At 52.3% G+C, this 27754-nt stretch overlaps 3 protein-coding genes across 3 annotated transcripts; all 3 read left to right on the forward strand.

Annotated features, from left to right (window-relative positions):
• Nucleotides 1-7769: 7769 nt before the first annotated feature.
• On the forward strand, nt 7770-14308 carry LOC147596660 (uncharacterized). The gene is made up of 7 exons (XM_086769420.1): nt 7770-7773; nt 7855-7953; nt 8066-8128; nt 9911-10059; nt 11419-11814; nt 13294-13401; nt 14144-14308. The coding sequence occupies exons 1-7, from the start codon at nt 7770-7772 to the stop codon at nt 14306-14308; spliced, it is 984 nt and encodes a 327-aa protein (XP_086625546.1).
• Nucleotides 14309-15771: 1463 nt separating this feature from the next.
• On the forward strand, nt 15772-17976 carry LOC147596661 (endogenous retrovirus group K member 10 Gag polyprotein-like). Its single transcript, XM_086769771.1, has 2 exons — nt 15772-15804; nt 17197-17976. The coding sequence occupies exons 1-2, from the start codon at nt 15787-15789 to the stop codon at nt 17956-17958; spliced, it is 780 nt and encodes a 259-aa protein (XP_086625897.1). The 5' UTR covers nt 15772-15786; the 3' UTR covers nt 17959-17976.
• A 4355-nt stretch (nt 17977-22331) lies between these two features.
• LOC147596662 (adenosine 5'-monophosphoramidase HINT2-like) lies at nt 22332-25297 on the forward strand. The gene is made up of 4 exons (XM_086769421.1): nt 22332-22336; nt 22442-22802; nt 24282-24389; nt 25133-25297. Exons 1-4 carry the CDS (start codon nt 22332-22334, stop codon nt 25295-25297), a joined length of 639 nt encoding a protein of 212 aa, XP_086625547.1.
• The last annotated feature ends 2457 nt before the right edge of the window (nt 25298-27754 follow it).

The following is a 27754-nucleotide window of genomic DNA, read 5'->3' on the forward strand; positions in this document are numbered from 1 at the left end:
ATATTGGTATTAACTTTTGGACCCTGTATATTCAATAGAGTAGTTACAATTGTAAAAAACAGATTAGAAACAGCTCATTTGATGCTTATGAGAGCCAAGCATGAACCTTTGGGAGGAATACCGGAGGTGGAGGAGACCTTCATTTTGAGCCAGCAGGCGCTTAAGCGATTTGATGAACAAAATGGTGAAAAGAAAAAGGGGGGATTGTGATAACCTGTGAGCTGTTTGTTCATCAAACCTTGTCAGAACAATGGAAATTTACATAAAGTATGCAAGGTCGGCCACAGGCATCCGGCTATGTAAACACAGCATGCAGGACTGCGAAAGGAGGGGGGGGCTCATGAAGACAAAGGGTATAAAACCAGTGACTTTCTAACCATATAGTTTGAAGAAGCAATTAGTGGAAGGGGGAAGTCTGTTTTCATGAGGAGTGAGAAACAGTCTCACATTATCTCGAGGGAGTGACTAAGAGGAGCAAGGATTCGAAAATAGGATGGCATCCATCACATAAATCTCCTTGCTCAAGGAAAACGGGTGGTTAACAAGGACATGAATCGGCCCAGACTGATAAGGACACTGTTGGATACCTGGAGTACCAGGGGCACTTAGTGAACAATCCAGACCAAATGGAATTGTTATGTTTGTGAGCAGCAGGCCTCAAGGACATCACTGAAGCCGCTTGTGAGAAAGTACTGAAGCTGCCTGTAAGAAAGTACTGAAGCCACCTGTGAGAAAATAATGAGGCCGCCTGTGAGAAAGTAATGAAGCTTCCTGTGAGAAAGTAAACAAAGCAACCTTGAGAAGAAGGAAAACAGCTGGCATACGTGACTGGGGGCTGAACGTGAAGCAGGGTGCAGGTGGAGAGAGCCGTGCGCGTGAACATAGAGACTTAACGAATCATATTTTAGCTAGGAGCGCGTGCATGATATAGTTAACCAATTAGTAGAGAGCTTGCGCATGATACGGAATTAGAAGGGCTATGTTAACCGGGATGTATCAACAATAAATTGGCATTTGCTTGATCATATTGGTCGTCAGCAGTGTCCGTTACTTCCACGTCAACAGGTGGCGCCCGAACAGGGACCCTCAGATTGGCGTTGGACATCCCGACGGAACCGAAATAGGAAAAGAAGAGGGGGCGGAAGCCGGTCGAAGGCGAGTGCTGCCCCGGCACTCGGGAAGTCGCTATAGCGCAAAAAGGTACAAAAGGTACAGAGGGAATCTCGTCTTGGCCAGGCGAGCGGCCGGGGAGGAGATGGGGTCCACACTGACCAAAGAGGAGTCAGCAGTGGTTAAGCTCCTCCAACATATGCTCTCTATGAGAGGACTGATTTATGACTAGGCCATCCTAGAAGCTTTGCTGCAGTGGGCAAAGAAAAGGGAATTAATCTCCACAGTTGATGCTGCTTTTGAACTCCCGACATTGGAAAAGATAGGAAAAGAGCTGTGGGATGAAAAAATAAAGGATCAAAGGAGGCGAGCAAACTCTCCACCGTGTGGAGGCTAATTAACGAAACATTGATAAGCATGAAAGCCAAGCATTCAGTTGCCACATCTGCTCTTGCGGCCTTAACTCCAGCCAAAGGGTCCACCTCCGCTGCTAGCATGCTGTTCTCGGGTTTAACGAGCCCTGCCGCCGCCCCGGCCCGTGCTGAGGGTGGGGGGGCTCGAGCCCCAGCAAGGACTCCAGGAAATGCAGCCACAGCCCCTATAACTATAGATATATGGGCACCAGAGGGAAAAACTGCCAAAGACTTTTCACCACCATCAGATGTACCACCGCCAGGCACCCCGCCACACTGCGCCAGTGCAGGCTCAGAGTCACGAGTCTTTTCACTGGCGCCAACAGCTCCGGTTTATCCCCCGTTACCACCTTCTTCCCTGCCACCATGGCGTGAGGAAGAGGGGGATGAACATTCATCCGGCTTGAAGGATGCACAGCTGCAAGAGACACTAAAAAGGCTAGAAGCCCTAGAGGTTCGCCTAGAAGCGTCGCTGGGAAACTTGTAAACTCCTTCGCCTGTGCCACATCGAGACCTGCCAGCGTCCAACCTATTCGTTCCAAATGGAACATCGGGTGAGATCAGTCTTTTTGCACCTTTCCAAGGGACGCTGGCGGGAGGGGCTGGGGATTTGAATCCAATAGTGCGGTGGAAAGAGGTGATTCAAGATGCTTTGATAGAAGGAGAGCCTTTTCCCATGGCATTTCCAGTTGTGACCAATAATACTGGGAGAAGTGTGTGGCAAGCATTAGACTGGAAAATATTGAAGGAAGCTAAAAGTGCAGTTACTCAGTATGGGCTAAAATCATCATATACTCAATCTGTGTTGCAGCATATTTTTTTTGTCACAGTTTTTAACTCCTTATGATATTAGAATGATTGTCCAGATGCTTTTGCTACCGTCACAGCAGCTGCAGTTTTTTCAGCACTGGCAGACTGCTTGTGATAGGGCACCTGCAACGCCTCGACAACAGGGTGATCCATTATTTGGGGTGCAAACTCAAATGCTGATGGGAGCGGGACCCTACACAAGATCTGATTGGCAAGCGTAATTTGCTACTGAAGTGTTACAACTGGGCCAAGATTTGGCTTATAGAGCGCTTGCTAGGGTGTACAATGAAAAGTCCGGACCTGCCTTTACGTCAGTAAGGCAAGGTCCCACAGAACCATATGGGAAATTTATTGATCGGTTGCACACCGCAATTATGGCTCACCCTGATCTGGATGATGACATGAAAGCAAAGTTTTTAGACATGCTTGCCTTTAATAATGCTAATGAAAAAACTAAGAGAGCCCTTAGTGTGCTGCCAAAAGGATCTAGTACAGGGCAACTGCTGGAAGCTGCCGAGCGAATGTTAGAACAAGAAAAGGCTACAGTCATGGCTGCTGCTGTAGGTGCAGCAGTTAAACCGTTGATATCAATAAAGCGGTGCGTGATTAACTCCCTCTTCCCGCCCCCCATCCCTGTCCCACTCTGGGGGCAGGGGAGGGAGGTGGAGATGGTGTTAAGCCAGGGAAGAGGGAGGGGTGGGGGGAGGTTGTCTTGTTCCTTTTTTCATTATCCTGCTTTGGTTTTAGTGATGGTCTGTTTTGCCTGTAGCGGTGGCTTTAAGGATCCCTCCCTATTCTTGTCTTAAACCTCGGGTTTTAGTTTTCTTTCCTCCTATATGCCCGGGGCCACAGCCGCCGCCAGGCGCCCCCACCCCCCTGCCCCTGACATGGTTAACAGATACTCCTGTCTGAGTCGAGCTTTGTATAAGTGGAAGGACCGTTCCCTCTTATAACATGGGGGAAGGGATATGCTCATGTCTTTACAGGAGCAGTAAACAAGTGGATCCCTGTCTGTATCGTCTGCGGGTATTTCAGAACATGTTTGGTTGACCTGCCAGATACCGGTAGGACGGCAACTCTGTGTAAAACAGCAGCAACCACGAGTGCTGAGTGCTAAAACTACAAAAGATGGAACTTTTTGAGATCAGTAAAGTCCATCTGTCTATTTTTTTTTAACTATTCAAGGGCTAATGTTTCTAGAGGGGTAATGATTGTAAATGCTTTAAGATCTATACATTGCAACGACACAGCTTGACGTAATCATGCGAGCACATATCAAAATCCAGACAGCATAAAAGACCTAAACGAAGCATACATAGCATTGAATCTGATTGCCAAGACAATACAGAGTTTTGGAAACTAAGTAAAATTACTGCTGCTTCAGTCTTTACACCTGGTGTGGCAAGTGCCTAGGTGTTAACTACGCTAAATAAATCGGACTGTTGGCTTGCTAAGCAAATAAATACAACTGCATCAGCACTATCAACGCTGTTAACTGATGTAGATTCTATATACTATGCTACTTTACAAAACAGAACTGCTGTTAGCCTGCAGAGCACATATTTTGACAGGCTTTGTTGCATGTGCTGGCCACACATGCAGCAACGTCTGGTCAGGCCTCGTTGTATGCGTTGGCCACGCGTGCAGCAACGTCTAGTGGCTACTCTTTCACTGAATCTGCTGAGGATAAAACGGGGGTGAGTCGGGGCGGGGAAGGGGAGAGGACCCAGAGCACACTTTATTTACAACAGGGGACGCCCTGAAGGTGCTGCGCCTGTCTCCCTTCTCTGCTCTGACCCGGCTGATAAACATCCTCTTGCTCAGCGGTGTCTTTCGCATAGTTGGGTTAGTAACAGAATAGATCAGCAATAGATTTTTTTTTTATTATTAGCACAAAATCATGATTGTCAGGATTTTGATGGGCTTTGCTGCATGAATCTGTCTGATCATTCGGAATCCATTCACAAAAGTATTCAAAACTTGCAAAAAGGAGTACAAAACCAGCAACAAAGTGATGGTTTTGATATATTCAGAAATCTTTTGGTGACTTGATATAAGCTTGTTACTAATAGCTGTAGGATGCTTATTCATTCCTTTTATATATGTATTTTGATCTATATTCTGTGTCTTAAAATGTGTGCAGACTTTAATAGATAAAGCGTTGGAACAAGCCTCTTCTCATAAACAAAGAAGGGGGAGATGTGGTATTTCACTGAGCCAGTACGGTATCAGTGAAAGCACACCGACCTTGGGGGAGGAATGCAATCATGCTCTCAGGAAGAAAGCCATGGAATGAGAAGGGAAGCTTTAAGATCCAAAACATTGTTAGCAGAATGTATGGCTTGTTTCAACAGAGGCCTGCAGAAAACTAGTAATTGCTCTTATAGATAAGAAAGTTACTGGAGTTGTTATATCTATAATAGTAGAAGAATGTTATAGTAGAAAATTACTAGAAGGTAGTGAAACTTAGCTTTGCTTCGTAATCATGAATATGTATAACGTGTGATCAGTAATTTTATTAACTAAGCTTGTGTGTGGCATAACTGGGTGGTTGCTGTCCTTGGTTAAAATCGGAATTGTGATACTAGGCATCATACTAGGCATAATCATTAACATACCATGCTTGCAAAAAATGATTAACAACTCAATACAGACAATCTGGCTAATCAAAAAAAGAAAAAAAAAAAAGAAAAAAGAAAAAAAGAAAAAAAAAAAAAAAAGGGGAGATTCAGTAGAGGCCTACATGAACCTAGTTGATATTGTAGTAAAATAAGGTCAGGAGTACCAAAAAGGGCTATAGGAGGACCATGTTATTTTGGAAAATTGATAGTGTTTGCTCCACCTATGAGAACATTATGGTATCATACGCGAGCAAGAAGATCGCTAAAAGTATTGACTCCCCATTGTGACAGCAATTTAACCCTGTTGGGGGCAGCTGAGCGGATAGCATTATCTTTATTTGTTCCTTGGGCAGCAACTGCAAAAACTTTAGCTAACTTAAATAAATTAGCTTGTTGGGCACAAAAGCAAATGAATTTAACCTCTAGCATGTTATCAGGATTATTAGAAGACATGGATAGCATGCGTCATGATATTTTTGCAGAATCTAGCAGCCATTGATTTTTTGTTATTAGCGCATGGACATGGATGTGAAGATTTTGAAGGTATGTGCTGCATGAATGTTTCTGATCACTCTAAGTCGATACGCTATCAGTTGGCAGAGTTATGATTCAACATGCATGCAATACAAGTGGAAAGCAGGTTAACAGACTGGTTGAAATCCTTGGGGGTCACAGGCTGGCTAAAAGATTTGATAGTTTATGGGTTGGTATTATTGATGGGTTTGCTGTTGACACTGATGATTTTGGGGTATATTTTAAAATGCTTTGTGAAAGCTATGGAACGTATGATGAAAGTGGGTCTGGATTGTTCAAAACAAAAAGGGGGATTTGTTGGATACCTGGAGTACCAGGGGCACTTAGTGAACAATCCAGACCGAATGGAATTGTTATGTTTGTGAGCAGCAGGCCTCAAGGACATCACTGAAGCCGCTTGTGAGAAAGTACTGAAGCTGCCTGTAAGAAAGTACTGAAGCCACCTGTGAGAAAATAATGAGGCCGCCTGTGAGAAAGTAATGAAGCTTCCTGTGAGAAAGTAAACAAAGCAACCTTGAGAAGAAGGAAAACAGCTGGCATACGTGACTGGGGGCTGAACGCGAAGCAGGGTGCAGGTGGAGAGAGCCGTGCGCGTGAACATAGAGACTTAACGAATCATATTTTAGCTAGGAGCGCGTGCATGATATAGTTAACCAATTAGTAGAGAGCTTGCGCATGATACGGAATTAGAAGGGCTATGTTAACCGGGATGTATCAACAATAAATTGGCATTTGCTTGATCATATTGGTCGTCAGCAGTGTCCGTTACTTCCGCGTCAGCAGGACACTGCCAACTTGTAGGATCAGCACATTCCAGGCAAAGGTGAAAAGTACACCATGAAGAAGACCTACGGCCTTCCTCCCAAAAGACCCCCAAGACCCTCGCCCACAATTCCTGGGAGAATTTGCGCAAGCGCGAAGGACTGATAAGCTAATTAACATACAAAGCGAGAGTAGGCGGGTTTAGGTAATGAATATGTATAAGCGTCAACGAAATATTCATTGTTTTACTGTATAAGAATAGGACGGTTTGCTACCTCGGTGCGTGCCTTTGGCAGAGCAGGAGACTCCCCGGCCGCCCAGTGCTGTTTTGCTTACTGGTCGCTTGCTTTAATAAACCAAAATTTTAATTGGCCAATCTCTGTCATTTAATTAGACAAAGAGGACAGATAAACTATAACACTAGCAACTTAATAACTACTATAATGACAGCACGCTCAATTCAATACTACAGTTCTCTTGTGATTCACATTGTGCACCACAAAGGACTGTGGTGGGTTATCCTTTGCTGGCTACCAGGTGCCTGTTCTCGTTTTGTTTAGTGAGGGGGGGCCTAAGGTGGTAGCTTCTGTAGGAAACTGCTAGAAGTCGCTCCCCTTTGTTCAGTGGACTCGGCTGGGCCTAGGGCGGACCCACTGTTGGCCAAGGTCAAGCCAATTAGTAGCAGAATGTTCCCTGATAACACCTCTGTAATAACAGACAGGAGAGAAGAGAGGAGAGGGAGAGGAAAGGGAGAGGAAAGAAGAGGACAGCTGTGGCCTGTGGAGGGCCTGCTGGGGCAGCTGTTCTGGAGGGACTGCACTCCGTGGAAGGGATGACCCACGCCAGAGCAGTTTCACAAAGGGCTGTGGCCCATGGGAGAGACCCCACGAAGAAGCAGGGGAGGAATGTGAGGAGTTCTTTCCCCAACGACGAAGTACCAGCGTAAAACAACGCGTGATGAACTGACCGCTACCCCCAATCCCTCTTCTCCCCTGTGCCGCTTGGGGGAGGGGAAGGTGGTAGTGATAATGTTAAGCCCGGGAAGAGGGAGGGGTGGGGGGAGGTTATCTTGTTCTCTGTCTCATTCTCCTGCTAGTTTTAGTAATAAATGAATAGTTTTCCCCAAGTCGAGTCTGTTTTGCCCGTGATGGTAACTTTAAGGATTTCTCCCCGTCCTTATCTCAAACCTCGAGCCGTTTTTCTTATATCATCTCCCTCTATTCTCTTGGAGGATGGGGGGAGTGAGAGAGAGACTGCATAGTCTGGTCCTGATCGGAGCTGAACTACAACAGTGCCCATGAAGACAATTAGTCACTCCCCTCTCCAGCAGGACTGGGGGGGAGAAACTATTAAAAAAGCGTGAGTTGAGATAAAAGCAGTTTAATAAAGAAAAGGTTGCATGTGGAAGCAAAGGAAAGAAAAAATATTCTTTACTTACCATCAGCAGGTGATGTTATACCACTTAATAGGAAAGAAGGAGGCACCAAGTCATAGGGTATGGAATATCTCTTGGGTCAGTATGGGTCAGCTATCCTGGCTCTGTCCCCTCCCAACCTCTTGCACACTGCAAGATCTTTCACCCCAAGCTCCGCCGCTTTTCCTAGTCGTGCCCGAGGAGCCAGTTGTTATCGGGTTATCTGAAGCAGAAGATTCCGGCGGCTCTGTAAGTACTGTGGAAACTTTCTGTACGCTCAACTGTACCTGTAATGAGTTCCTAATTTCCTGGACTCTTTCCCCTCCCCTCTTTTCCCCTGGATAGGGCACAGCAGGCTGTTTGGGGTTTTCTGGCGCTGTGATCTTTTGCCTGTGCTCTAGCTTGTAGTGGAATTGAGCTTTTTTTGACTAAAAGCAGTGCTATAAAGCAACGCTCGTCCCTGGGTACGTACTTCCGGTGCAAAATGCAGTGTTGTTTTGGAGCGCGGTCTGATGCCTGTTGTCGTGGTTTAGGGTAAGAGTAGTAGTACTTCTCCTAATATGGAGAAGAGGGCTCGGGGTTTTTGGCAGGGCAGGGTGAGGAAGGGCAAAGCTGGTTGAGAGGTGCCGGGTGCTTCCCCCTTAGCTGTAAAAGTCAAGATCAAAGACTTTGTAAACCCACGCAAAAGGCAGCCTAAAGCTTGTTTTCCCCCAGAATTGCTTATGTTGCCTGAAGGTATGATGGGGGCTCTCACGCGGAGAGGAGCTTAGCTTCTGTGGCTCTTCTGTTGTCCGTTACTGTCTAGCTTGAAGAAAGCCTGCAGCTTTGCTCTGGGGAACGTCAGCTGCATGCGGACAGAGAGCAACTTGAAGCGCAGTGGTTGAATTGCTCGGAACTGGCCAGCTGGTTTCTCTGGGTGGTTCTCTGCTCTCATTCCTTCCCTTCCCGCCCCCTCCCCTCTTTGTGCGTGGCTTTTAATTGTATTTTATTTTATTTCTGGTTTTGTACTTCCTTCTCCAGCTTCTTGGGCGTTTAATGATTGTTGGCAAGAAGCGTGCCGCTCGCCTGGGCCTGACCAATGGATTCCGGGCGGTTGCGGATGAAGGGCCCGAGGGTGGGCGGTCGGTCGGTCACGAACGTCTACGTATTCTGGGTGGCCGTCAGTCGGGCTGGCCGCCCGGCTAAGGCTTCTGCACCGCAAGAGTGGCTGCCTGCGTACAGATTGCCGCTGAATGGATTTCGCCTGTTGCCCGTCAGTCTAGCTGCTGTTGATGTCTAGTTTTTTGTGACGTGTGTCCGTGGAAGGTAACGAAAGCTTGGAGCAGCACTTGCACAATAAAGATTTACCGTGGGGATATCATCTCTGTCTTGTGCGTCTTGCTGGGGGCAGTGGTTCTGCGGGTTAAAATGGTGTCTCCCCGGCGCGCGAGCATGTGGAACGTTTGGAACGCTGTTAACAGTCTGATTGATAGATGGTGATTTGCCCAGTCGTTTGAAGCGTGACGCTGGAACCACTTGGCAGCCTCCTGCGTCTTGTAGGAAGCAAACTCTTAGCTTTTTGGAAGTGGTACGCAAACGGACATAGAGGCAGAGTAGGCTGCTGCTAAAGCTTTAGAAAAATACGGTATGTGAGGCTACGGGCACGCCATACAAGGGTGGTTTTGGCACAGCGCGCTGCGTTGGAAGCATCCAACTCCGGTTGGAGCACTTTATCAATGGCTGCGTGGTAAGGCCCCGTTGATATCCCTTTTCTGGTGAGGAGGGATATGGTCGGAGAGAGAAAAGGATGGGTCTGAATGGCAGCCGTGGCGCTTCCATAGCACAGTGGAATCTCTCTTTGCTCCCTTTGGGTCAGCTGCCCTGGCTCTGTCCCCTCCCAACCTCTTGCCCGCCCCCAGCTTACTGGCCTGCAGGGGGTGGGGAGCTTGGAGAGACAGCCTCCATGCTGTGGGAGCACTGCTCAGCAGTAGCCAAAACACTGGTGTGTTACCAACGCCCTTCTAGCTACAAGTACAAAGCCCAGCACTGTGAGGGCTGCTATGGGGAAAGTTACCTCCATCCCAGCCAGACCCAAACGAAAACTTACATCACAGGGAGATGGCCAACTTCATCTTTCTTTAACAGCTGTTGAACAAGGGAGATGGGCACGGGAGGGAGGCAGGGCCATCCTTCGTTGCCTACCACTGAGAGGCTGCTGAGCCTGGAGACCCCTACAGGTTATCATCCGCTCCCGCTATTCCGTGTAGGGTCTGACAAGGCAACTGGGAACCCTCCGAAGAGACTAGGTGTCCCCTGGAGCAATGTTAAAAGAGGGTCAGGAGCACGGGTGGCGCTCTCCTCTGTCCTCCCCGTCAGAGGAAGGGGTCCAGGGAGGAGGAGGAGACGAATGGAACGGGTGAATGCCTGGCTGCGTAGCTGATGCCATACTCAAGGTTTTGGCTTCTGTGATTGTGGATCTACCTTTGAGAAGCTGGGTCTGTTGGGAGCTGATGGGGTTCACCTGACCAAGCAGGGCAAGAGGGTCTTGGCCCTGGCAGCTGGCCAGACTGACAAGGAGGGCTTTAAACTCAACTCAGTGGGGGAAGGGGATGGAGTTTTGAGCAACAGAGAAGAGCCAGGGGCTGCTGATGTGTTAGGAAGCAACCTGAGAAATGCCGCAATAGAATTGGGGCTTGGTCCTCCACAAAGGCGACACGCGGCCGAGAGAAAGCTACAGTCTACAATCAGACCTCCCTGGGAGGCCATAGTGCCTACAATTCCAGGGAACAGATCCCTTGTCAGTCCTCGGAGGGCCGTCCCCTTTGTGTATGACGCCCCTCAGAGGGGGGCCGCGGTAAAGGCCCGGGCCTAAGGAGCGCTTTAGTACCACCGCGGGACTGCTGTCCGCGACGCCAATTCTGTTACGAGCCAGGGCCGTAGCAGGTTTGTGATTCCCTCGGACTAAATTAAGGTGAAACACCACCAAAGGATCGATTTAACACTCAGCGCAACGAGTTAACTTTGAAAACTTGGAAAGCATAAAGGGGTTGGTAGCCGGGGCTCTTACCAGAACATTTCTAAGAAGGAAAAGAGAAAAAGAGGGAAAGGGATAGCGCCGCCCTTGGATCCAGCGCCGACGGTGACGGGCGGCCGTGATGATCTTCCGGTGGGGGGCTCGCACGCGGCTCCCTGAGGCAGTGTCTTCTCTAGTCTGATCCCCGCCTCCAGTTATGCCCCTGGAAGACTTGTATGGTCTGGGTCCAGAGAGTTCTGAGTCCTCTGCGCAGGCGCGAAGCAGGCGCTGAACGTGAGGGGTGGTCGGAAGCCCCTTCCTCAGATGACTGCTGTGTGACCCCTTGCCATAGTGGGCAAGTCGTTAACAGGGACCTGTGGAGCTGCACATCCCCCATGCGGCCTCCAGCTCCTGCGTTACCGGACTCCTACCGCACAGCACCCTGTGCGCCACAGCCACAACAATTTTGGAGACATCAACACGCATGAACTCTTTCAGGCCCTAACAGTGTGCAGCTTAGAAACGTCTGCAATGGAAGCGGGGCTTTCGGGGAACAATTTAGAGCAACTTGTGTTGGTTCTGCGAAATGTTCTGAGAAGTGAAGGCCTGCCCTGCCCCGGCCAAAGCGGTCATTTGACCGGAGGGAGCAGCCCCAAAAAGCCACAAGCACGCTTGGGGGGGGACTCGATGCGGTAATAAATAACAACAACCAGTACTTCTAGCTACAACAGCCTCTTCTGAGGCCTCGTTGCCCGCCCACAGGGTCGCAGCACTACACGGCACAGATCCCTCCGCAGACTCGCCCAACGTCTCCTCCCTTCTCTCCGCCTCCGCCCCCGCCCAGGTCGGATCCCTCCGCGCCGCGGGGGCACGCAAACTCCGCGAGCCCCGGTAAGCACCAGGTCGACGAGGGCGGACCCGCCAAGGGGGCGGGGACAAGCGAAAGCGACAGACGAGACAGCCAATCGAGACGCGGGCTGGGCCGGCGGCGATCTGGCGGCCCAATGGGCGCCGCGGAGGGCCTGGCCGAGTGGAGGAAGCGCGGGGGCGACGAGGGGCGTTGTCGTGGCTGACGAGAATATTGGGGCGCCGCTGCTGTCTTCGGAAAGATCGTCGGCAAGGCGCTTCCCCGCCAGCGTCATCTACGAGGACGAGGAGGTAGCCGCGGCTTTGCTCTGTGCGCGGTTCCCCTTCCCCCCGCGCTCGCAGACACCCTGAGCCGAGGACACCCCCCCCCCCCCCCCCCCCCCCCGTTGCGCGGTGCCCGGGAGCGCGGCAGGGCGGGTGGCGGCGTTGCTGCGGGGGAGGGGGCGGGGGACGGGGCCTCTCTGCGTTGTGGCGCTCTCTGCTGCCCCGTCCCTAAAACATCGCGCTTCTTCGGTGCCCCCCTCCCCGGCTGCCGCGGCGCGTACTGGGTTGCCGGTGCTGTCCGGCTCGCCTCGGTTCCCAGCCCCGCCGTGTCGTGCGCGCGTGCGTAGAGGAGGGCCTCTGGCGGTAACGCGCTTGGTGGCAGCCGCAGGCGTCTGCCGCGTGACATCCCTTTGGCACTGCAAGTCGTGCAAAGTTTGCTGCCGAGGGATGGGAGTGGTCCTACCTCGTGTCGGATGATAGTCTTGAAACCTTAGGTCAAGCACACGCAGTCAACCTCCTCGGGGATTCCAGGTGTGTGTATGTAAGCAGCGAACGTCTGAGTAGTGGCCGTAGTGAGTTAGTTCTGCATAGGAGAAATGCAGGTCTTGCTGTGCCTCGTAATAGCATTATAGAGATGTCGCAGCTCCGCTGTGCTAGGCTTTGGTTCTGAGCCCCCAAACTGGATTATTAAAGCAAAGAGTTCCAGCTTTTCTTATTTTTCTTAAAGAAAATCTAGAAAGCGGTCATCCCGCAGGCTGCAAAAGCTTCCCAGACAGCCCTTGTTTCTGTGGTGAAGCGGGACCGTGATAACGGCATGCTTGCAAGGTCCACGGATGCTGGTGCGCCACAAGGCGCTAGGAACTAGAGTGAGCTGCTTAGACCGTGGGGGAAGAACGCAGCCGTGACCTACACGATGATGTTAACTTGAAGTTGGTATCCCGTGTAGCTTTTGTATTCAAATGCTGCAGACGAACAGTTAGGGCTGTCTTCTGCTTCTGAAGGTGGGGGTTATGTGCAGTATAGAAGGCAGACTCGTGCTATTGCGCTTGCGGGCTTCCTGTGATTCTGCTTTTGTTCAATGCTCGAGCTCCCTGTGCCGTGGAAAATGAATGGCCGCTGGTCTTCCACTTAGCTAAATTCTTTGCTGATTCAGCGAAACCGTTTGTCTCCTGCCTCCGTGTGGACGGCATCGAACGGAAAAACTGCTTGGGGAAACGATCAACCCAAATTAAAACCTACTGGAGGTCGCTGATCTGAAGTACTGGCCCGTCTCCTTGCCCCCATCGTCTTGCATGCTGAATGCCACTTCTGGAGGGGGCTCTGTAAACGCGTTGCGTCTTGCGTATAGAAAGTATTAACATCACGTAAGAAAAGTCAACGTTTCGGCTTGTGTTTGGGGTATCTGGTAATCTGCTTCTGTACGAGTTCAGTGGGGCAAATGGATTTGCTTAAGCTGTTACCTTTCTCTGAAGGCGGTTACATTTGAACTGTTCGCTCTTCCTCCAGTGCCTTGCGTTCCATGATCTTTCACCCCAAGCTCCGCCGCTTTTCCTAGTCGTGCCTGAGGAGCCAGTTGTTATCGGGTTATCTGAAGCAGAAGATTCTGGCGGCTCTGTAAGTACTGTGGAAGCTTTCTGTACGCTCAACTGTACCTGTAATGAGTTCCTAATTTCCTGGACTCTTTCCCCTCCCCTCTTTTCCCCTGGATAGGGCACAGCAGGCTGTTTGGGGTTTTCTGGCGCTGTGATCTTTTGCCTGTGCTCTAGCTTGTAGCGGAATTGAGCTTTTTTTTTTGACTAAAAGCAGTGCTATAAAGCAACGCTCGTCCCTGGGTACGTACTTCCGGTGCAAAATGCAGTGTTGTTTTGGAGCGCGGTCTGATGCCTGTTGTCGTGGTTTAGGGTAAGAGTAGTAGTACTTCTCCTAATATGGAGAAGAGGGCTCGGGGTTTTTGGCAGGGCAGGGTGAGGAAGGGCAAAGCTGGTTGAGAGGTGCCGGGTGCTTCCCCCTTAGCTGTAAAAGTCAAGTTCAAAGACTTGGTAAACCCACGCAAAAGGCAGCCTAAAGCTTGTTTTGCACTAGAATGGCTTATGTTGCCTGAAGGTATGATGGGGGTTCTTCTGTTGTCCGTTACTGTCTAGCTTGAAAAAAGCCTGCAGCTTTGCTCTGGGAAACGTCAGCTGCATGCGGACAGAGAGCAACTTGAAGCGCAGTGGTTGAATTGCTCGGAACTGGCCAGCTGGTTTCTCTGGGTGGTTCTCTGCTCTCATTCCTTCCCTTCCCGCCCCCTCCCCTCTTTGTGCGTGGCTTTTAATTGTATTTTATTTTATTTCTGGTTTTGTACTTCCTTCTCCAGCTTCTTGGGCGTTTAATGATTGTTGGCAAGAAGCGTGCCGCTCGCCTGGGCCTGACCAATGGATTCCGGGCGGTTGCGGATGAAGGGCCCGAGGGCGGGCGGTCGGTCGGTCATGAACGTCTACGTATTCTGGGTGGCCGTCAGTCGGGCTGGCCGCCCGGCTAAGGCTTCTGCACCGCAAGAGTTGCTGCCTGCGTACAGATTGCCGCTGAATGGATTTCGCCTGTTGCCCGTCAGTCTAGCCGCTGTTGATGTCTAGTTTTTTGTGACGTGTGTCCGTGGAAGGTAACGAAAGCTTGGAGCAGCACTTGCACAATAAAGATTTACCGTGGGGATATCATCTCTGTCTTGTGCGTCTTGCTGGGGGCAGTGGTTCTGCGGGTTAAAATGGTGTCTCCCCGGCGCGCGAGCATGTGGAACGTTTGGAACGCTGTTAACAGTCTGATTGATAGATGGTGATTTGCCCAGTCGTTTGAAGCGCGACGCTGGAACCACTTGGCAGCCTCCTGCGTCTTGTAGGAAGCAAACTCTTAGCTTTTTGGAAGTGGTACGCAAACGGACATAGAGGCAGAGTAGGCTGCTGCTAAAGCTTTAGAAAAATACGGTATGTGAGGCTACGGGCACGCCATACAAGGGTGGTTTCGGCACAGCGCGCTGCGTTGGAAGCATCCAACTCCGGTTGGAGCACTTTATCAATGGCTGCGTGGTAAGGCCCCGTTGATATCCCTTTTCTGGTGAGGAGGGATATGGTCGGAGAGAGAAAAGGATGGGTCTGAATGGCAGCCGTGGCGCTTCCATAGCACAGTGGAATCTCTCTTTGCTCCCTTTGGGTCAGCTGCCCTGGCTCTGTCCCCTCCCAACCTCTTGCCCGCCCCCAGCTTACTGGCCTGCAGGGGGTGGGGAGCTTGGAGAGACAGCCTCCATGCTGTGGGAGCACTGCTCAGCAGTAGCCAAAACACTGGTGTGTTACCAACGCCCTTCTAGCTACAAGTACAAAGCCCAGCACTGTGAGGGCTGCTATGGGGAAAATTACCTCCATCCCAGCCAGACCCAAACGAAAACTTACATCACAGGGAGATGGCCAACTTCATCTTTCTTTAACAGCTGTTGAACAAGGGAGATGGGCACGGGAGGGAGGCAGGGCCATCCTTCGTTGCCTACCACTGAGAGGCTGCTGAGCCTGGAGACCCCTACAGGTTATCATCCGCTCCTGCTATTCCATGTAGGGTCTGACAAGGCAACTGGGAACCCTCCGAAGAGACTAGGTGTCCCCCGGAGTGTAGGCAGCTAGGGTCTGGCGGCCGGAAGATATCGCGCTGTACGGGAAGATAGGACCCCTCTCTGGATAGCCAATAGCGTTTAGTCTATGATGTAAGCAGACGGAAGTGACATTGTAAACCCAAGCTATATAAGGCCGTGTTACCTACCAATAAATGGCATTTGCCGTCCACCACATTGGTGTCTGTGAGCTGATGGACCGAGGGGCCTGGGGGTGGTCACCGTGCCGTTCCTGAACCAGGTCGCCACGCCAACAAAGGCAACAAGTGGTGCCGAAACCCAGGAAAATCGCCTGGACGGGTGAACGGCGGCCGGAGCAGCAGGAGCAGCCCGGCGGGGAGGACGCTCCCGGACCAACAAGGAGCATGGAAGCCCTTGTGAAGGTCGTATCACAATTACATAAGCAGTGGGGTATTGATTGTAAGCCCCAAGATTTTACTCTCACAGTTGCGAGGCTTTTACAGATTGGGGTCATTGACCAGCCGGTGGATATTCTCCACCCTGAAGTGTGGGATAAATGCACTAAAGCATTAGCCGAGGAGACTATGTCCTCGGGTAGTGGGAAAAACCTTAAGTCGTGGGGGAAAGTCGTACAGGCCCTGCAAAAGGCTTTACAAGAGCAGGAAACCTGGAGGGCAGCAAGGGACTGTTTGTTGGTCACCCCGAAATTGGGAGTCGGGGCAGCCACGCAGACTCCGCACCCCCCAAACAGCAATGATTCCGCAGAGTCTAAAGACTTACGAGAGGGCAATACACCCCCTCTACCCCTGAGCCCTTTGCCCCCTGAAGCCCCGAACCCTGACCCGCTTATGGAGGGGCAGAAGTGCACGCTGTCCTTCTGGAGTGGGTTAGCTGAGGAAGCCAGGGGCGCCGAAGCCCGGGAAAGACCGCCGCCTTATGCGCCCCAAAATGGCGCCGAACCCCAGGGGGGAGGGCGGGACAAAGACGTCCCCGGCGGGAAAACGGAGGAAGCGCTTGAACTAACAAGCGCACACGAACCGGAAGGGGAGGAGAACGAGAAGGAGAAGAGTGGTGGAGGCGACCGGAAAGAGGAGAGGAGCGCGAGCGAGGGGCGGAGAGCCAATCAGAGCGCCCATCTGAAAACACGCCCTCATAGGGCAAACACCCCGCCGAGCAGAAGGAGGGGCGAGCCAAGAGGGAGGGAACGGTCCGCCCGCAAGGGAAGTGGGCGGGGCCGGAGCCCAACGAGAAAAACCGGTCAGTCGAGTTCCGACTCCGGATCAGATAGCAGCTCAGACGACTGGCTTGCAACTGATTCAAACTCAGAGGAGGAGGACATGAGGGTAAATAGAGTCAAAAGCAAAAATACCCACATCCAAAATAAAAAGGAATCGCGAAGGGAAAAAATTCCTCTCACGGATTGGAAGAAAATAAATATTGCCTGTGCCGATTGGGTCTCATCGGCCACGCTGGCGTTCCCGGTCCGGGTGGCGGACGGGGGACAAAGGGTCTACTCGCCAATAAACCCCAAGGTTATACAAGCGATTGTTAAAGCAATTGTGGACAAAGGGCTCAATTCTGCCCTGGTCTCCACCCTCATAGATGGTGTCTTTGGGGGAGACGACATGCTCCCATTTGATATAAAACAAACTTGTAGACTGATCTTTGATGGGGCAGGGATGATCTTTTTTAAACAAGAATGGGAGGACAACTGTACGAAGCAACTAGCCCAAGTAACCGGGGCGGATCACCCGCTACACGGCTCCAGCCTGCAGTGGCTGATGGGTTCAGACCCGACAATGATTACCGTCCAGGCACAGGCCCAGGGCATGCGGGCCCATGAAGTTATGACAACTACGCGTGCGGCCAGAGAAGCTATTCACACAGCCTCTAGAGCTATTGTCAAGCCGTCACCCTGGTCCACAGTAAAGCAAAAAGAAAGCGAAAGCTTTACGCAATTTGTGGATCGCCTCCAGACAGCGATCGACTCCTCGACCCTTCCTTCGGAAGCGAAAGGCCCGGTTGTAGCAGAGTGCTTACGTCAGCAGTGTAATTCAGCAACCAAAGAAATCCTACGATCACTGCCAATGGGGTCGAGTATCGTGGACATGATTAAGTATGTCACGAACGAAGAGCATTCAGCCCCGATCCAGGTGGCTGTCCGCACCGCAATAGCTAACGTGATGGCATGTTTTAAATGCAGCCAGGTGGGCCACGTTGTAGCAAACTGCCCTCGGTTGGGGAACCTGCCAACAGCACCCCCCCCGCGCCAAAATCGACCCAGAGGACCGTGTTGGGCCTGTGGAAAGAAAGGGCATTTCGCTAAAGAATGCAGATCTAAAATCCAGGGAAACGGGAGGGGGAGAGGGCACCTGGGCTGCACACAGCCCTCTCCCACTTGGGACACGAGGCGGCCCAATTGTGCCAACCCCGGATGGGGCGAAACGCTCCCGAACCCGCTGCCCCCTCGAGAAGCGACCAACTTTATGGCTCAACCAACGGTCCAGCCGAATCTGCCCCCATCTCAGGAACAGCAAGGACCACCCTTTGGGGGCGGGACCCCAGGGTGGCCCTGACAGTAAAGTGTGACAACCTGCCAGTGGTGTGGGGGATCTGTTCCCTCTATAATGCCTTAAATGACACCACTATTAGTGTCCCCTTTTTGATCGACACTGGAGCAGATGTTACAGTTATCCCTGAGACAAATTGGCCCCCGCATTGGAAATTGGAAGGCGCCCCCATGGTGGGTGGAGTCGGGGGATTAACCCAAGCCCGGAAGAGTGCTCAATTGGTAGCAATCACGCTTCGCACTGAAAAGGGACCGGAGAAAACTATTACCCTCTTCCCATATGTCATGTCAGGAGTCCCACCCCTGTTGGGAAGGGACGCTCTAGCCCTACTAAAAGCCAGGGTGACAAATTTACCATAAGGGCCACTGCCGCATACCCACTCCCACCAATCAGACTGACATGGAAATCGTCCGATCCAGTGTGGGTCGAGCAGTGGCCCCTATCAAAGCCTCGAATGGACGCTCTTCTTGAGCTACTTGACCGCGAACTACAACGAGGTCACATAGAGCCTTCCACTAGCCCGTGGAACACCCCAGTTTTCGTAATACCCAAACGATCTGGCGAGGGGTTTCGCCTCCTCCATGACCTGCGTGAAGTAAATAAGAGAATTCAACCAATGGGTCCTGTCCAAACGCTGTTGCCCATGAACTCTATGATACCAGAAGGACAACCTTGCGCTGTCCTTGACATTAAGGACTGTTTCTTTTCGATACCCCTGCATGAAGAGGACAAAGAGCGGTTTTCTTTTTCTGTCATGTTCCCGAACAGCCAACGCCCCAACCTACGCTTCCAGTGGAAAGTGCTGCCTCAAGGAATGATCAACTCACCCACTATCTGCCAGATCACAGTGGACCGGGCGCTGGCACCGGTTCGGCGCAGTGACCCAACCGCCACTATCATTCAATATATGGATAATATCTTGATCGCCGCACCGTCAGGAAGTCAAGTGGACCAACTGGTGTCAACGGTCTCGGAAACTTTAAAAAATAACGGATTCGAAATTGCGAGCGCAAAAATCAAAAGAGGACCATGTGTGAGTTTTTTGGGAGTGGGAATTACAGGTTCTTATATAACCCCTCCCCAAATAAAGATCCGTCGGCGTATCAAAACACTCCATGACATGCAACAGCTAGTGGGGTCCTTGCAATGGCTTCGTAACATCGTCTTGATCCCTCCAGAAACCATGGCCCCCTTGTACGATCTTCTAAAAGGAAAAAACCCATGGGAGCAAAAAACTCTGACGACGGAAGCAATGAACTCCCTCGACTTCATCGAGCAACAGGTATCGTCAGGCACGCTCGCCAGGTGCACCGCTCGATCTGTATGTACACTTCACGGAAAAGGGGGGAGTAGGGGCACTAGCCCAGGGTCCCCCTGAAAAAGCGCAGCCAATACAATGGATAGTCCTGGGAAAGCCGTCGTGTGCATTCTCTCCAGGAGTCAAGTGTCTTGGCAACCTCATCATGAAAGGCAGAAAACTCGCCCTGAGACATCTAGGCATCGAACCCGCCAGAATATACCTACCCTTCCGCAAACAGCTTCCAACGCAGTCAGTGGCAATGTCAGAACATTTAGCCATAGCCCTCGTCGGATTTGGAGGAGAAATCCAGTACGCTGTAAAGCCCCCTTGGACTCAAATGCTGGCAATTGTCGACATCGACCTTCCACGAAAAATCATGGACCGGCCCCAACAGGGACCAACGGTCTTCACAGATGCATCCTCGGCGACCTCAACCGCAGCAGCAGTATGGCAATCGGAAGGAGAATGGCGCTGCATTAAAGCGACCGATCATGCGCTTTCAGTCCAGCAGCTAGAAGCAACGGCAGTAGTACTAGCCTGCGGACTGTTCCCGACAGAACACCTTAACATTGTGACCGATTTGATGTTCGTGGCTAAACTTTGGTTGGCCATGTCGGGGCCTGGCGTGTCAACATCCACAACAGCATTGATGCTAGAAGAAGCACTTTCTTCCCGAAAGGGCACCATATCGGTCATCCACGTCAACAGTCACAGTCCAATCAAGGGATTCTTCCAAACTGGTAACGACAAAGCAGACGCCACTGCAAAAGGGCTGTGGACGCTAAGAGATGCCCGTCAGCTACACGAGTCTCTCCATATTGGAGCTAAAGCGCTAGCAAAGACATGTGGGATTTCAGTCACGGACGCAAAACACGTAGTAGCTACGTGTCCCCACTGTCAGAAAGCGCCACTATGGTCCAGTGGAGTCAACCCCAGAGGTCTTAAAGCCTCTGAGGTGTGGCAAACGGACTTTACGCTGTGTCAGCTACTGAAGCCTCGAGCGTGGCTAGCGGTAACTGTAGACACGTATAGCGGAGTGATCGTAGCCACACAACACCTTAAGACTGACTCCAAAGCGACCATCCAACATTGGCTGACAGCCATGGCGTGGCTTGGCGTCCCTAATCAGATCAAAACGGACAACGGTCCGAATTTCGTTTCTAAACCAGTCCAAGCATTTGCTTTGAAATGGGGTATTACTCTAATACATGGTATCCCGTACAACAGCACGGGACAAGCCATAGTTGAACGGGCAAACCAAACTCTAAAATCTAAATTAGCAGAATATTTTAGCTAATTTAGTTATACACTTAGTGTGTTTTTTATCCACAATTACGATATATTTATTTTTTTTAAGATTGTTATGTTTTTAGCCAATTTAATTAGCATAGGGAGGGGGGAAATGTAGGCAGCTAGGGTCTGGCGGCCGGAAGATATCGCGCTGTACGGGAAGATAGGACCCCTCTCCGGATAGCCAATAGCGTTTAGTCTACGATAGCCAATAGCGTTTAGTCTATGATGTAAGCAGACGGAAGTGACGTTGTAAACCCAAGCTATATAAGGCCGTGTTACCTACCAATAAATGCCATTTGCCGTCCACCACATTGGTGTCTGCGAGCTGATGGACCGAGGGGCCTGGGGGTGGTCGCCGTGCCGTTCCTGAACCAGGTCGCCACGCCAACAAAGGCAACACCAGAGCAATGTTAAAAGAGGGTCAGGAGCACGGGTGGCGCTCTCCTCTGTCCTCCCCGTCAGAGGAAGGGGTCCAGGGAGGAGGAGGAGACGAATGGAACGGGTGAATGCCTGGCTGCGTAGCTGATGCCATACTCAAGGTTTTGGCTTCTGTGATTGTGGATCTACCTTTGAGAAGCTGGGTCTGTTGGGAGCTGATGGGGTTCACCTGACCAAGCAGGGCAAGAGGGTCTTGGCCCTGGCAGCTGGCCAGACTGACAAGGAGGGCTTTAAACTCAACTCAGTGGGGGAAGGGGATGGAGTTTTGAGCAACAGAGAAGAGCCAGGGGCTGCTGATGTGTTAGGAAGCAACCTGAGAAATGCCGCAATAGAATTGGGGCTTGGTCCTCCACAAAGGCGACACGCGGCCGAGAGAAAGCTACAGTCTACAATCAGACCTCCCTGGGAGGCCATAGTGCCTACAATTCCAGGGAACAGATCCCTTGTCAGTCCTCGGAGGGCCGTCCCCTTTGTGTATGACGCCCCTCAGAGGGGGGCCGCGGTAAAGGCCCGGGCCTAAGGAGCGCTTTAGTACCACCGCGGGACTGCTGTCCGCGACGCCAATTCTGTTACGAGCCAGGGCCGTAGCAGGTTTGTGATTCCCTCGGACTAAATTAAGGTGAAACACCACCAAAGGATCGATTTAACACTCAGCGCAACGAGTTAACTTTGAAAACTTGGAAAGCATAAAGGGGTTGGTAGCCGGGGCTCTTACCAGAACATTTCTAAGAAGGAAAAGAGAAAAAGAGGGAAAGGGATAGCGCCGCCCTTGGATCCAGCGCCGACGGTGACGGGCGGCCGTGATGATCTTCCGGTGGGGGGCTCGCACGCGGCTCCCTGAGGCAGTGTCTTCTCTAGTCTGATCCCCGCCTCCAGTTATGCCCCTGGAAGACTTGTATGGTCTGGGTCCAGAGAGTTCTGAGTCCTCTGCGCAGGCGCGAAGCAGGCGCTGAACGTGAGGGGTGGTCGGAAGCCCCTTCCTCAGATGACTGCTGTGTGACCCCTTGCCATAGTGGGCAAGTCGTTAACAGGGACCTGTGGAGCTGCACATCCCCCATGCGGCCTCCAGCTCCTGCGTTACCGGACTCCTACCGCACAGCACCCTGTGCGCCACAGCCACAACAATTTTGGAGACATCAACACGCATGAACTCTTTCAGGCCCTAACAGTGTGCAGCTTAGAAACGTCTGCAATGGAAGCGGGGCTTTCGGGGAACAATTTAGAGCAACTTGTGTTGGTTCTGCGAAATGTTCTGAGAAGTGAAGGCCTGCCCTGCCCCGGCCAAAGCGGTCATTTGACCGGAGGGAGCAGCCCCAAAAAGCCACAAGCACGCTTGGGGGGGGACTCGATGCGGTAATAAATAACAACAACCAGTACTTCTAGCTACAACAGCCTCTTCTGAGGCCTCGTTGCCCGCCCACAGGGTCGCAGCACTACACGGCACAGATCCCTCCGCAGACTCGCCCAACGTCTCCTCCCTTCTCTCCGCCTCCGCCCCCGCCCAGGTCGGATCCCTCCGCGCCGCGGGGGCACGCAAACTCCGCGAGCCCCGGTAAGCACCAGGTCGACGAGGGCGGACCCGCCAAGGGGGCGGGGACAAGCGAAAGCGACAGACGAGACAGCCAATCGAGACGCGGGCTGGGCCGGCGGCGATCTGGCGGCCCAATGGGCGCCGCGGAGGGCCTGGCCGAGTGGAGGAAGCGCGGGGGCGACGAGGGGCGTTGTCGTGGCTGACGAGAATATTGGGGCGCCGCTGCTGTCTTCGGAAAGATCGTCGGCAAGGCGCTTCCCCGCCAGCGTCATCTACGAGGACGAGGAGGTAGCCGCGGCTTTGCTCTGTGCGCGGTTCCCCTTCCCCCCGCGCTCGCAGACACCCTGAGCCGAGGACACCCCCCCCCCCCCCCCCCCCCCCCGTTGCGCGGTGCCCGGGAGCGCGGCAGGGCGGGTGGCGGCGTTGCTGCGGGGGAGGGGGCGGGGGACGGGGCCTCTCTGCGTTGTGGCGCTCTCTGCTGCCCCGTCCCTAAAACATCGCGCTTCTTCGGTGCCCCCCTCCCCGGCTGCCGCGGCGCGTACTGGGTTGCCGGTGCTGTCCGGCTCGCCTCGGTTCCCAGCCCCGCCGTGTCGTGCGCGCGTGCGTAGAGGAGGGCCTCTGGCGGTAACGCGCTTGGTGGCAGCCGCAGGCGTCTGCCGCGTGACATCCCTTTGGCACTGCAAGTCGTGCAAAGTTTGCTGCCGAGGGATGGGAGTGGTCCTACCTCGTGTCGGATGATAGTCTTGAAACCTTAGGTCAAGCACACGCAGTCAACCTCCTCGGGGATTCCAGGTGTGTGTATGTAAGCAGCGAACGTCTGAGTAGTGGCCGTAGTGAGTTAGTTCTGCATAGGAGAAATGCAGGTCTTGCTGTGCCTCGTAATAGCATTATAGAGATGTCGCAGCTCCGCTGTGCTAGGCTTTGGTTCTGAGCCCCCAAACTGGATTATTAAAGCAAAGAGTTCCAGCTTTTCTTATTTTTCTTAAAGAAAATCTAGAAAGCGGTCATCCCGCAGGCTGCAAAAGCTTCCCAGACAGCCCTTGTTTCTGTGGTGAAGCGGGACCGTGATAACGGCATGCTTGCAAGGTCCACGGATGCTGGTGCGCCACAAGGCGCTAGGAACTAGAGTGAGCTGCTTAGACCGTGGGGGAAGAACGCAGCCGTGACCTACACGATGATGTTAACTTGAAGTTGGTATCCCGTGTAGCTTTTGTATTCAAATGCTGCAGACGAACAGTTAGGGCTGTCTTCTGCTTCTGAAGGTGGGGGTTATGTGCAGTATAGAAGGCAGACTCGTGCTATTGCGCTTGCGGGCTTCCTGTGATTCTGCTTTTGTTCAATGCTCGAGCTCCCTGTGCCGTGGAAAATGAATGGCCGCTGGTCTTCCACTTAGCTAAATTCTTTGCTGATTCAGCGAAACCGTTTGTCTCCTGCCTCCGTGTGGACGGCGTCGAACGGAAAAACTGCTTGGGGAAACGATCAACCCAAATTAAAACCTACTGGAGGTCGCTGATCTGAAGTACTGGCCCGTCTCCTTGCCCCCATCGTCTTGCATGCTGAATGCCACTTCTGGAGGGGGCTCTGTAAACGCGTTGCGTCTTGCGTATAGAAAGTATTAACATCACGTAAGAAAAGTCAACGTTTCGGCTTGTGTTTGGGGTATCTGGTAATCTGCTTCTGTACGAGTTCAGTGGGGCAAATGGATTTGCTTAAGCTGTTACCTTTCTCTGAAGGCGGTTACATTTGAACTGTTCGCTCTTCCTCCAGTGCCTTGCGTTCCATGATCTTTCACCCCAAGCTCCGCCGCTTTTCCTAGTCGTGCCTGAGGAGCCAGTTGTTATCGGGTTATCTGAAGCAGAAGATTCTGGCGGCTCTGTAAGTACTGTGGAAGCTTTCTGTACGCTCAACTGTACCTGTAATGAGTTCCTAATTTCCTGGACTCTTTCCCCTCCCCTCTTTTCCCCTGGATAGGGCACAGCAGGCTGTTTGGGGTTTTCTGGCGCTGTGATCTTTTGCCTGTGCTCTAGCTTGTAGCGGAATTGAGCTTTTTTTTTTTGACTAAAAGCAGTGCTATAAAGCAATGCTCGTCCCTGGGTACGTACTTCCGGTGCAAAATGCAGTGTTGTTTTGGAGCGCGGTCTGATGCCTGTTGTCGTGGTTTAGGGTAAGAGTAGTAGTACTTCTCCTAATATGGAGAAGAGGGCTCGGGGTTTTTGGCAGGGCAGGGTGAGGAAGGGCAAAGCTGGTTGAGAGGTGCCGGGTGCTTCCCCCTTAGCTGTAAAAGTCAAGTTCAAAGACTTGGTAAACCCACGCAAAAGGCAGCCTAAAGCTTGTTTTGCACTAGAATGGCTTATGTTGCCTGAAGGTATGATGGGGGTTCTTCTGTTGTCCGTTACTGTCTAGCTTGAAAAAAGCCTGCAGCTTTGCTCTGGGAAACGTCAGCTGCATGCGGACAGAGAGCAACTTGAAGCGCAGTGGTTGAATTGCTCGGAACTGGCCAGCTGGTTTCTCTGGGTGGTTCTCTGCTCTCATTCCTTCCCTTCCCGCCCCCTCCCCTCTTTGTGCGTGGCTTTTAATTGTATTTTATTTTATTTCTGGTTTTGTACTTCCTTCTCCAGCTTCTTGGGCGTTTAATGATTGTTGGCAAGAAGCGTGCCGCTCGCCTGGGCCTGACCAATGGATTCCGGGCGGTTGCGGATGAAGGGCCCGAGGGCGGGCGGTCGGTCGGTCATGAACGTCTACGTATTCTGGGTGGCCGTCAGTCGGGCTGGCCGCCCGGCTAAGGCTTCTGCACCGCAAGAGTTGCTGCCTGCGTACAGATTGCCGCTGAATGGATTTCGCCTGTTGCCCGTCAGTCTAGCCGCTGTTGATGTCTAGTTTTTTGTGACGTGTGTCCGTGGAAGGTAACGAAAGCTTGGAGCAGCACTTGCACAATAAAGATTTACCGTGGGGATATCATCTCTGTCTTGTGCGTCTTGCTGGGGGCAGTGGTTCTGCGGGTTAAAATGGTGTCTCCCCGGCGCGCGAGCATGTGGAACGTTTGGAACGCTGTTAACAGTCTGATTGATAGATGGTGATTTGCCCAGTCGTTTGAAGCGTGACGCTGGAACCACTTGGCAGCCTCCTGCGTCTTGTAGGAAGCAAACTCTTAGCTTTTTGGAAGTGGTACGCAAACGGACATAGAGGCAGAGTAGGCTGCTGCTAAAGCTTTAGAAAAATACGGTATGTGAGGCTACGGGCACGCCATACAAGGGTGGTTTCGGCACAGCGCGCTGCGTTGGAAGCATCCAACTCCGGTTGGAGCACTTTATCAATGGCTGCGTGGTAAGGCCCCGTTGATATCCCTTTCCTGGTGAGGAGGGATATGGTCGGAGAGAGAAAAGGATGGGTCTGAATGGCAGCCGTGGCGCTTCCATAGCACAGTGGAATCTCTCTTTGCTCCCTTTGGGTCAGCTGCCCTGGCTCTGTCCCCTCCCAACCTCTTGCCCGCCCCCAGCTTACTGGCCTGCAGGGGGTGGGGAGCTTGGAGAGACAGCCTCCATGCTGTGGGAGCACTGCTCAGCAGTAGCCAAAACACTGGTGTGTTACCAACGCCCTTCTAGCTACAAGTACAAAGCCCAGCACTGTGAGGGCTGCTATGGGGAAAGTTACCTCCATCCCAGCCAGACCCAAACGAAAACTTACATCACAGGGAGATGGCCAACTTCATCTTTCTTTAACAGCTGTTGAACAAGGGAGATGGGCACGGGAGGGAGGCAGGGCCATCCTTCGTTGCCTACCACTGAGAGGCTGCTGAGCCTGGAGACCCCTACAGGTTATCATCCGCTCCTGCTATTCCATGTAGGGTCTGACAAGGCAACTGGGAACCCTCCGAAGAGACTAGGTGTCCCCCGGAGTGTAGGCAGCTAGGGTCTGGCGGCCGGAAGATATCGCGCTGTACGGGAAGATAGGACCCCTCTCTGGATAGCCAATAGCGTTTAGTCTATGATGTAAGCAGACGGAAGTGACATTGTAAACCCAAGCTATATAAGGCCGTGTTACCTACCAATAAATGGCATTTGCCGTCCACCACATTGGTGTCTGTGAGCTGATGGACCGAGGGGCCTGGGGGTGGTCACCGTGCCGTTCCTGAACCAGGTCGCCACGCCAACAAAGGCAACAAGTGGTGCCGAAACCCAGGAAAATCGCCTGGACGGGTGAACGGCGGCCGGAGCAGCAGGAGCAGCCCGGCGGGGAGGACGCTCCCGGACCAACAAGGAGCATGGAAGCCCTTGTGAAGGTCGTATCACAATTACATAAGCAGTGGGGTATTGATTGTAAGCCCCAAGATTTTACTCTCACAGTTGCGAGGCTTTTACAGATTGGGGTCATTGACCAGCCGGTGGATATTCTCCACCCTGAAGTGTGGGATAAATGCACTAAAGCATTAGCCGAGGAGACTATGTCCTCGGGTAGTGGGAAAAACCTTAAGTCGTGGGGGAAAGTCGTACAGGCCCTGCAAAAGGCTTTACAAGAGCAGGAAACCTGGAGGGCAGCAAGGGACTGTTTGTTGGTCACCCCGAAATTGGGAGTCGGGGCAGCCACGCAGACTCCGCACCCCCCAAACAGCAATGATTCCGCAGAGTCTAAAGACTTACGAGAGGGCAATACACCCCCTCTACCCCTGAGCCCTTTGCCCCCTGAAGCCCCGAACCCTGACCCGCTTATGGAGGGGCAGAAGTGCACGCTGTCCTTCTGGAGTGGGTTAGCTGAGGAAGCCAGGGGCGCCGAAGCCCGGGAAAGACCGCCGCCTTATGCGCCCCAAAATGGCGCCGAACCCCAGGGGGGAGGGCGGGACAAAGACGTCCCCGGCGGGAAAACGGAGGAAGCGCTTGAACTAACAAGCGCACACGAACCGGAAGGGGAGGAGAACGAGAAGGAGAAGAGTGGTGGAGGCGACCGGAAAGAGGAGAGGAGCGCGAGCGAGGGGCGGAGAGCCAATCAGAGCGCCCATCTGAAAACACGCCCTCATAGGGCAAACACCCCGCCGAGCAGAAGGAGGGGCGAGCCAAGAGGGAGGGAACGGTCCGCCCGCAAGGGAAGTGGGCGGGGCCGGAGCCCAACGAGAAAAACCGGTCAGTCGAGTTCCGACTCCGGATCAGATAGCAGCTCAGACGACTGGCTTGCAACTGATTCAAACTCAGAGGAGGAGGACATGAGGGTAAATAGAGTCAAAAGCAAAAATACCCACATCCAAAATA

The sequence above is a fragment of the Chlamydotis macqueenii genome, chromosome W, assembly GCF_036417535.1.
Source record: "Chlamydotis macqueenii isolate bChlMac1 chromosome W, bChlMac1.mat, whole genome shotgun sequence".
NCBI lineage: Eukaryota > Metazoa > Chordata > Aves > Otidiformes > Otididae > Chlamydotis > Chlamydotis macqueenii.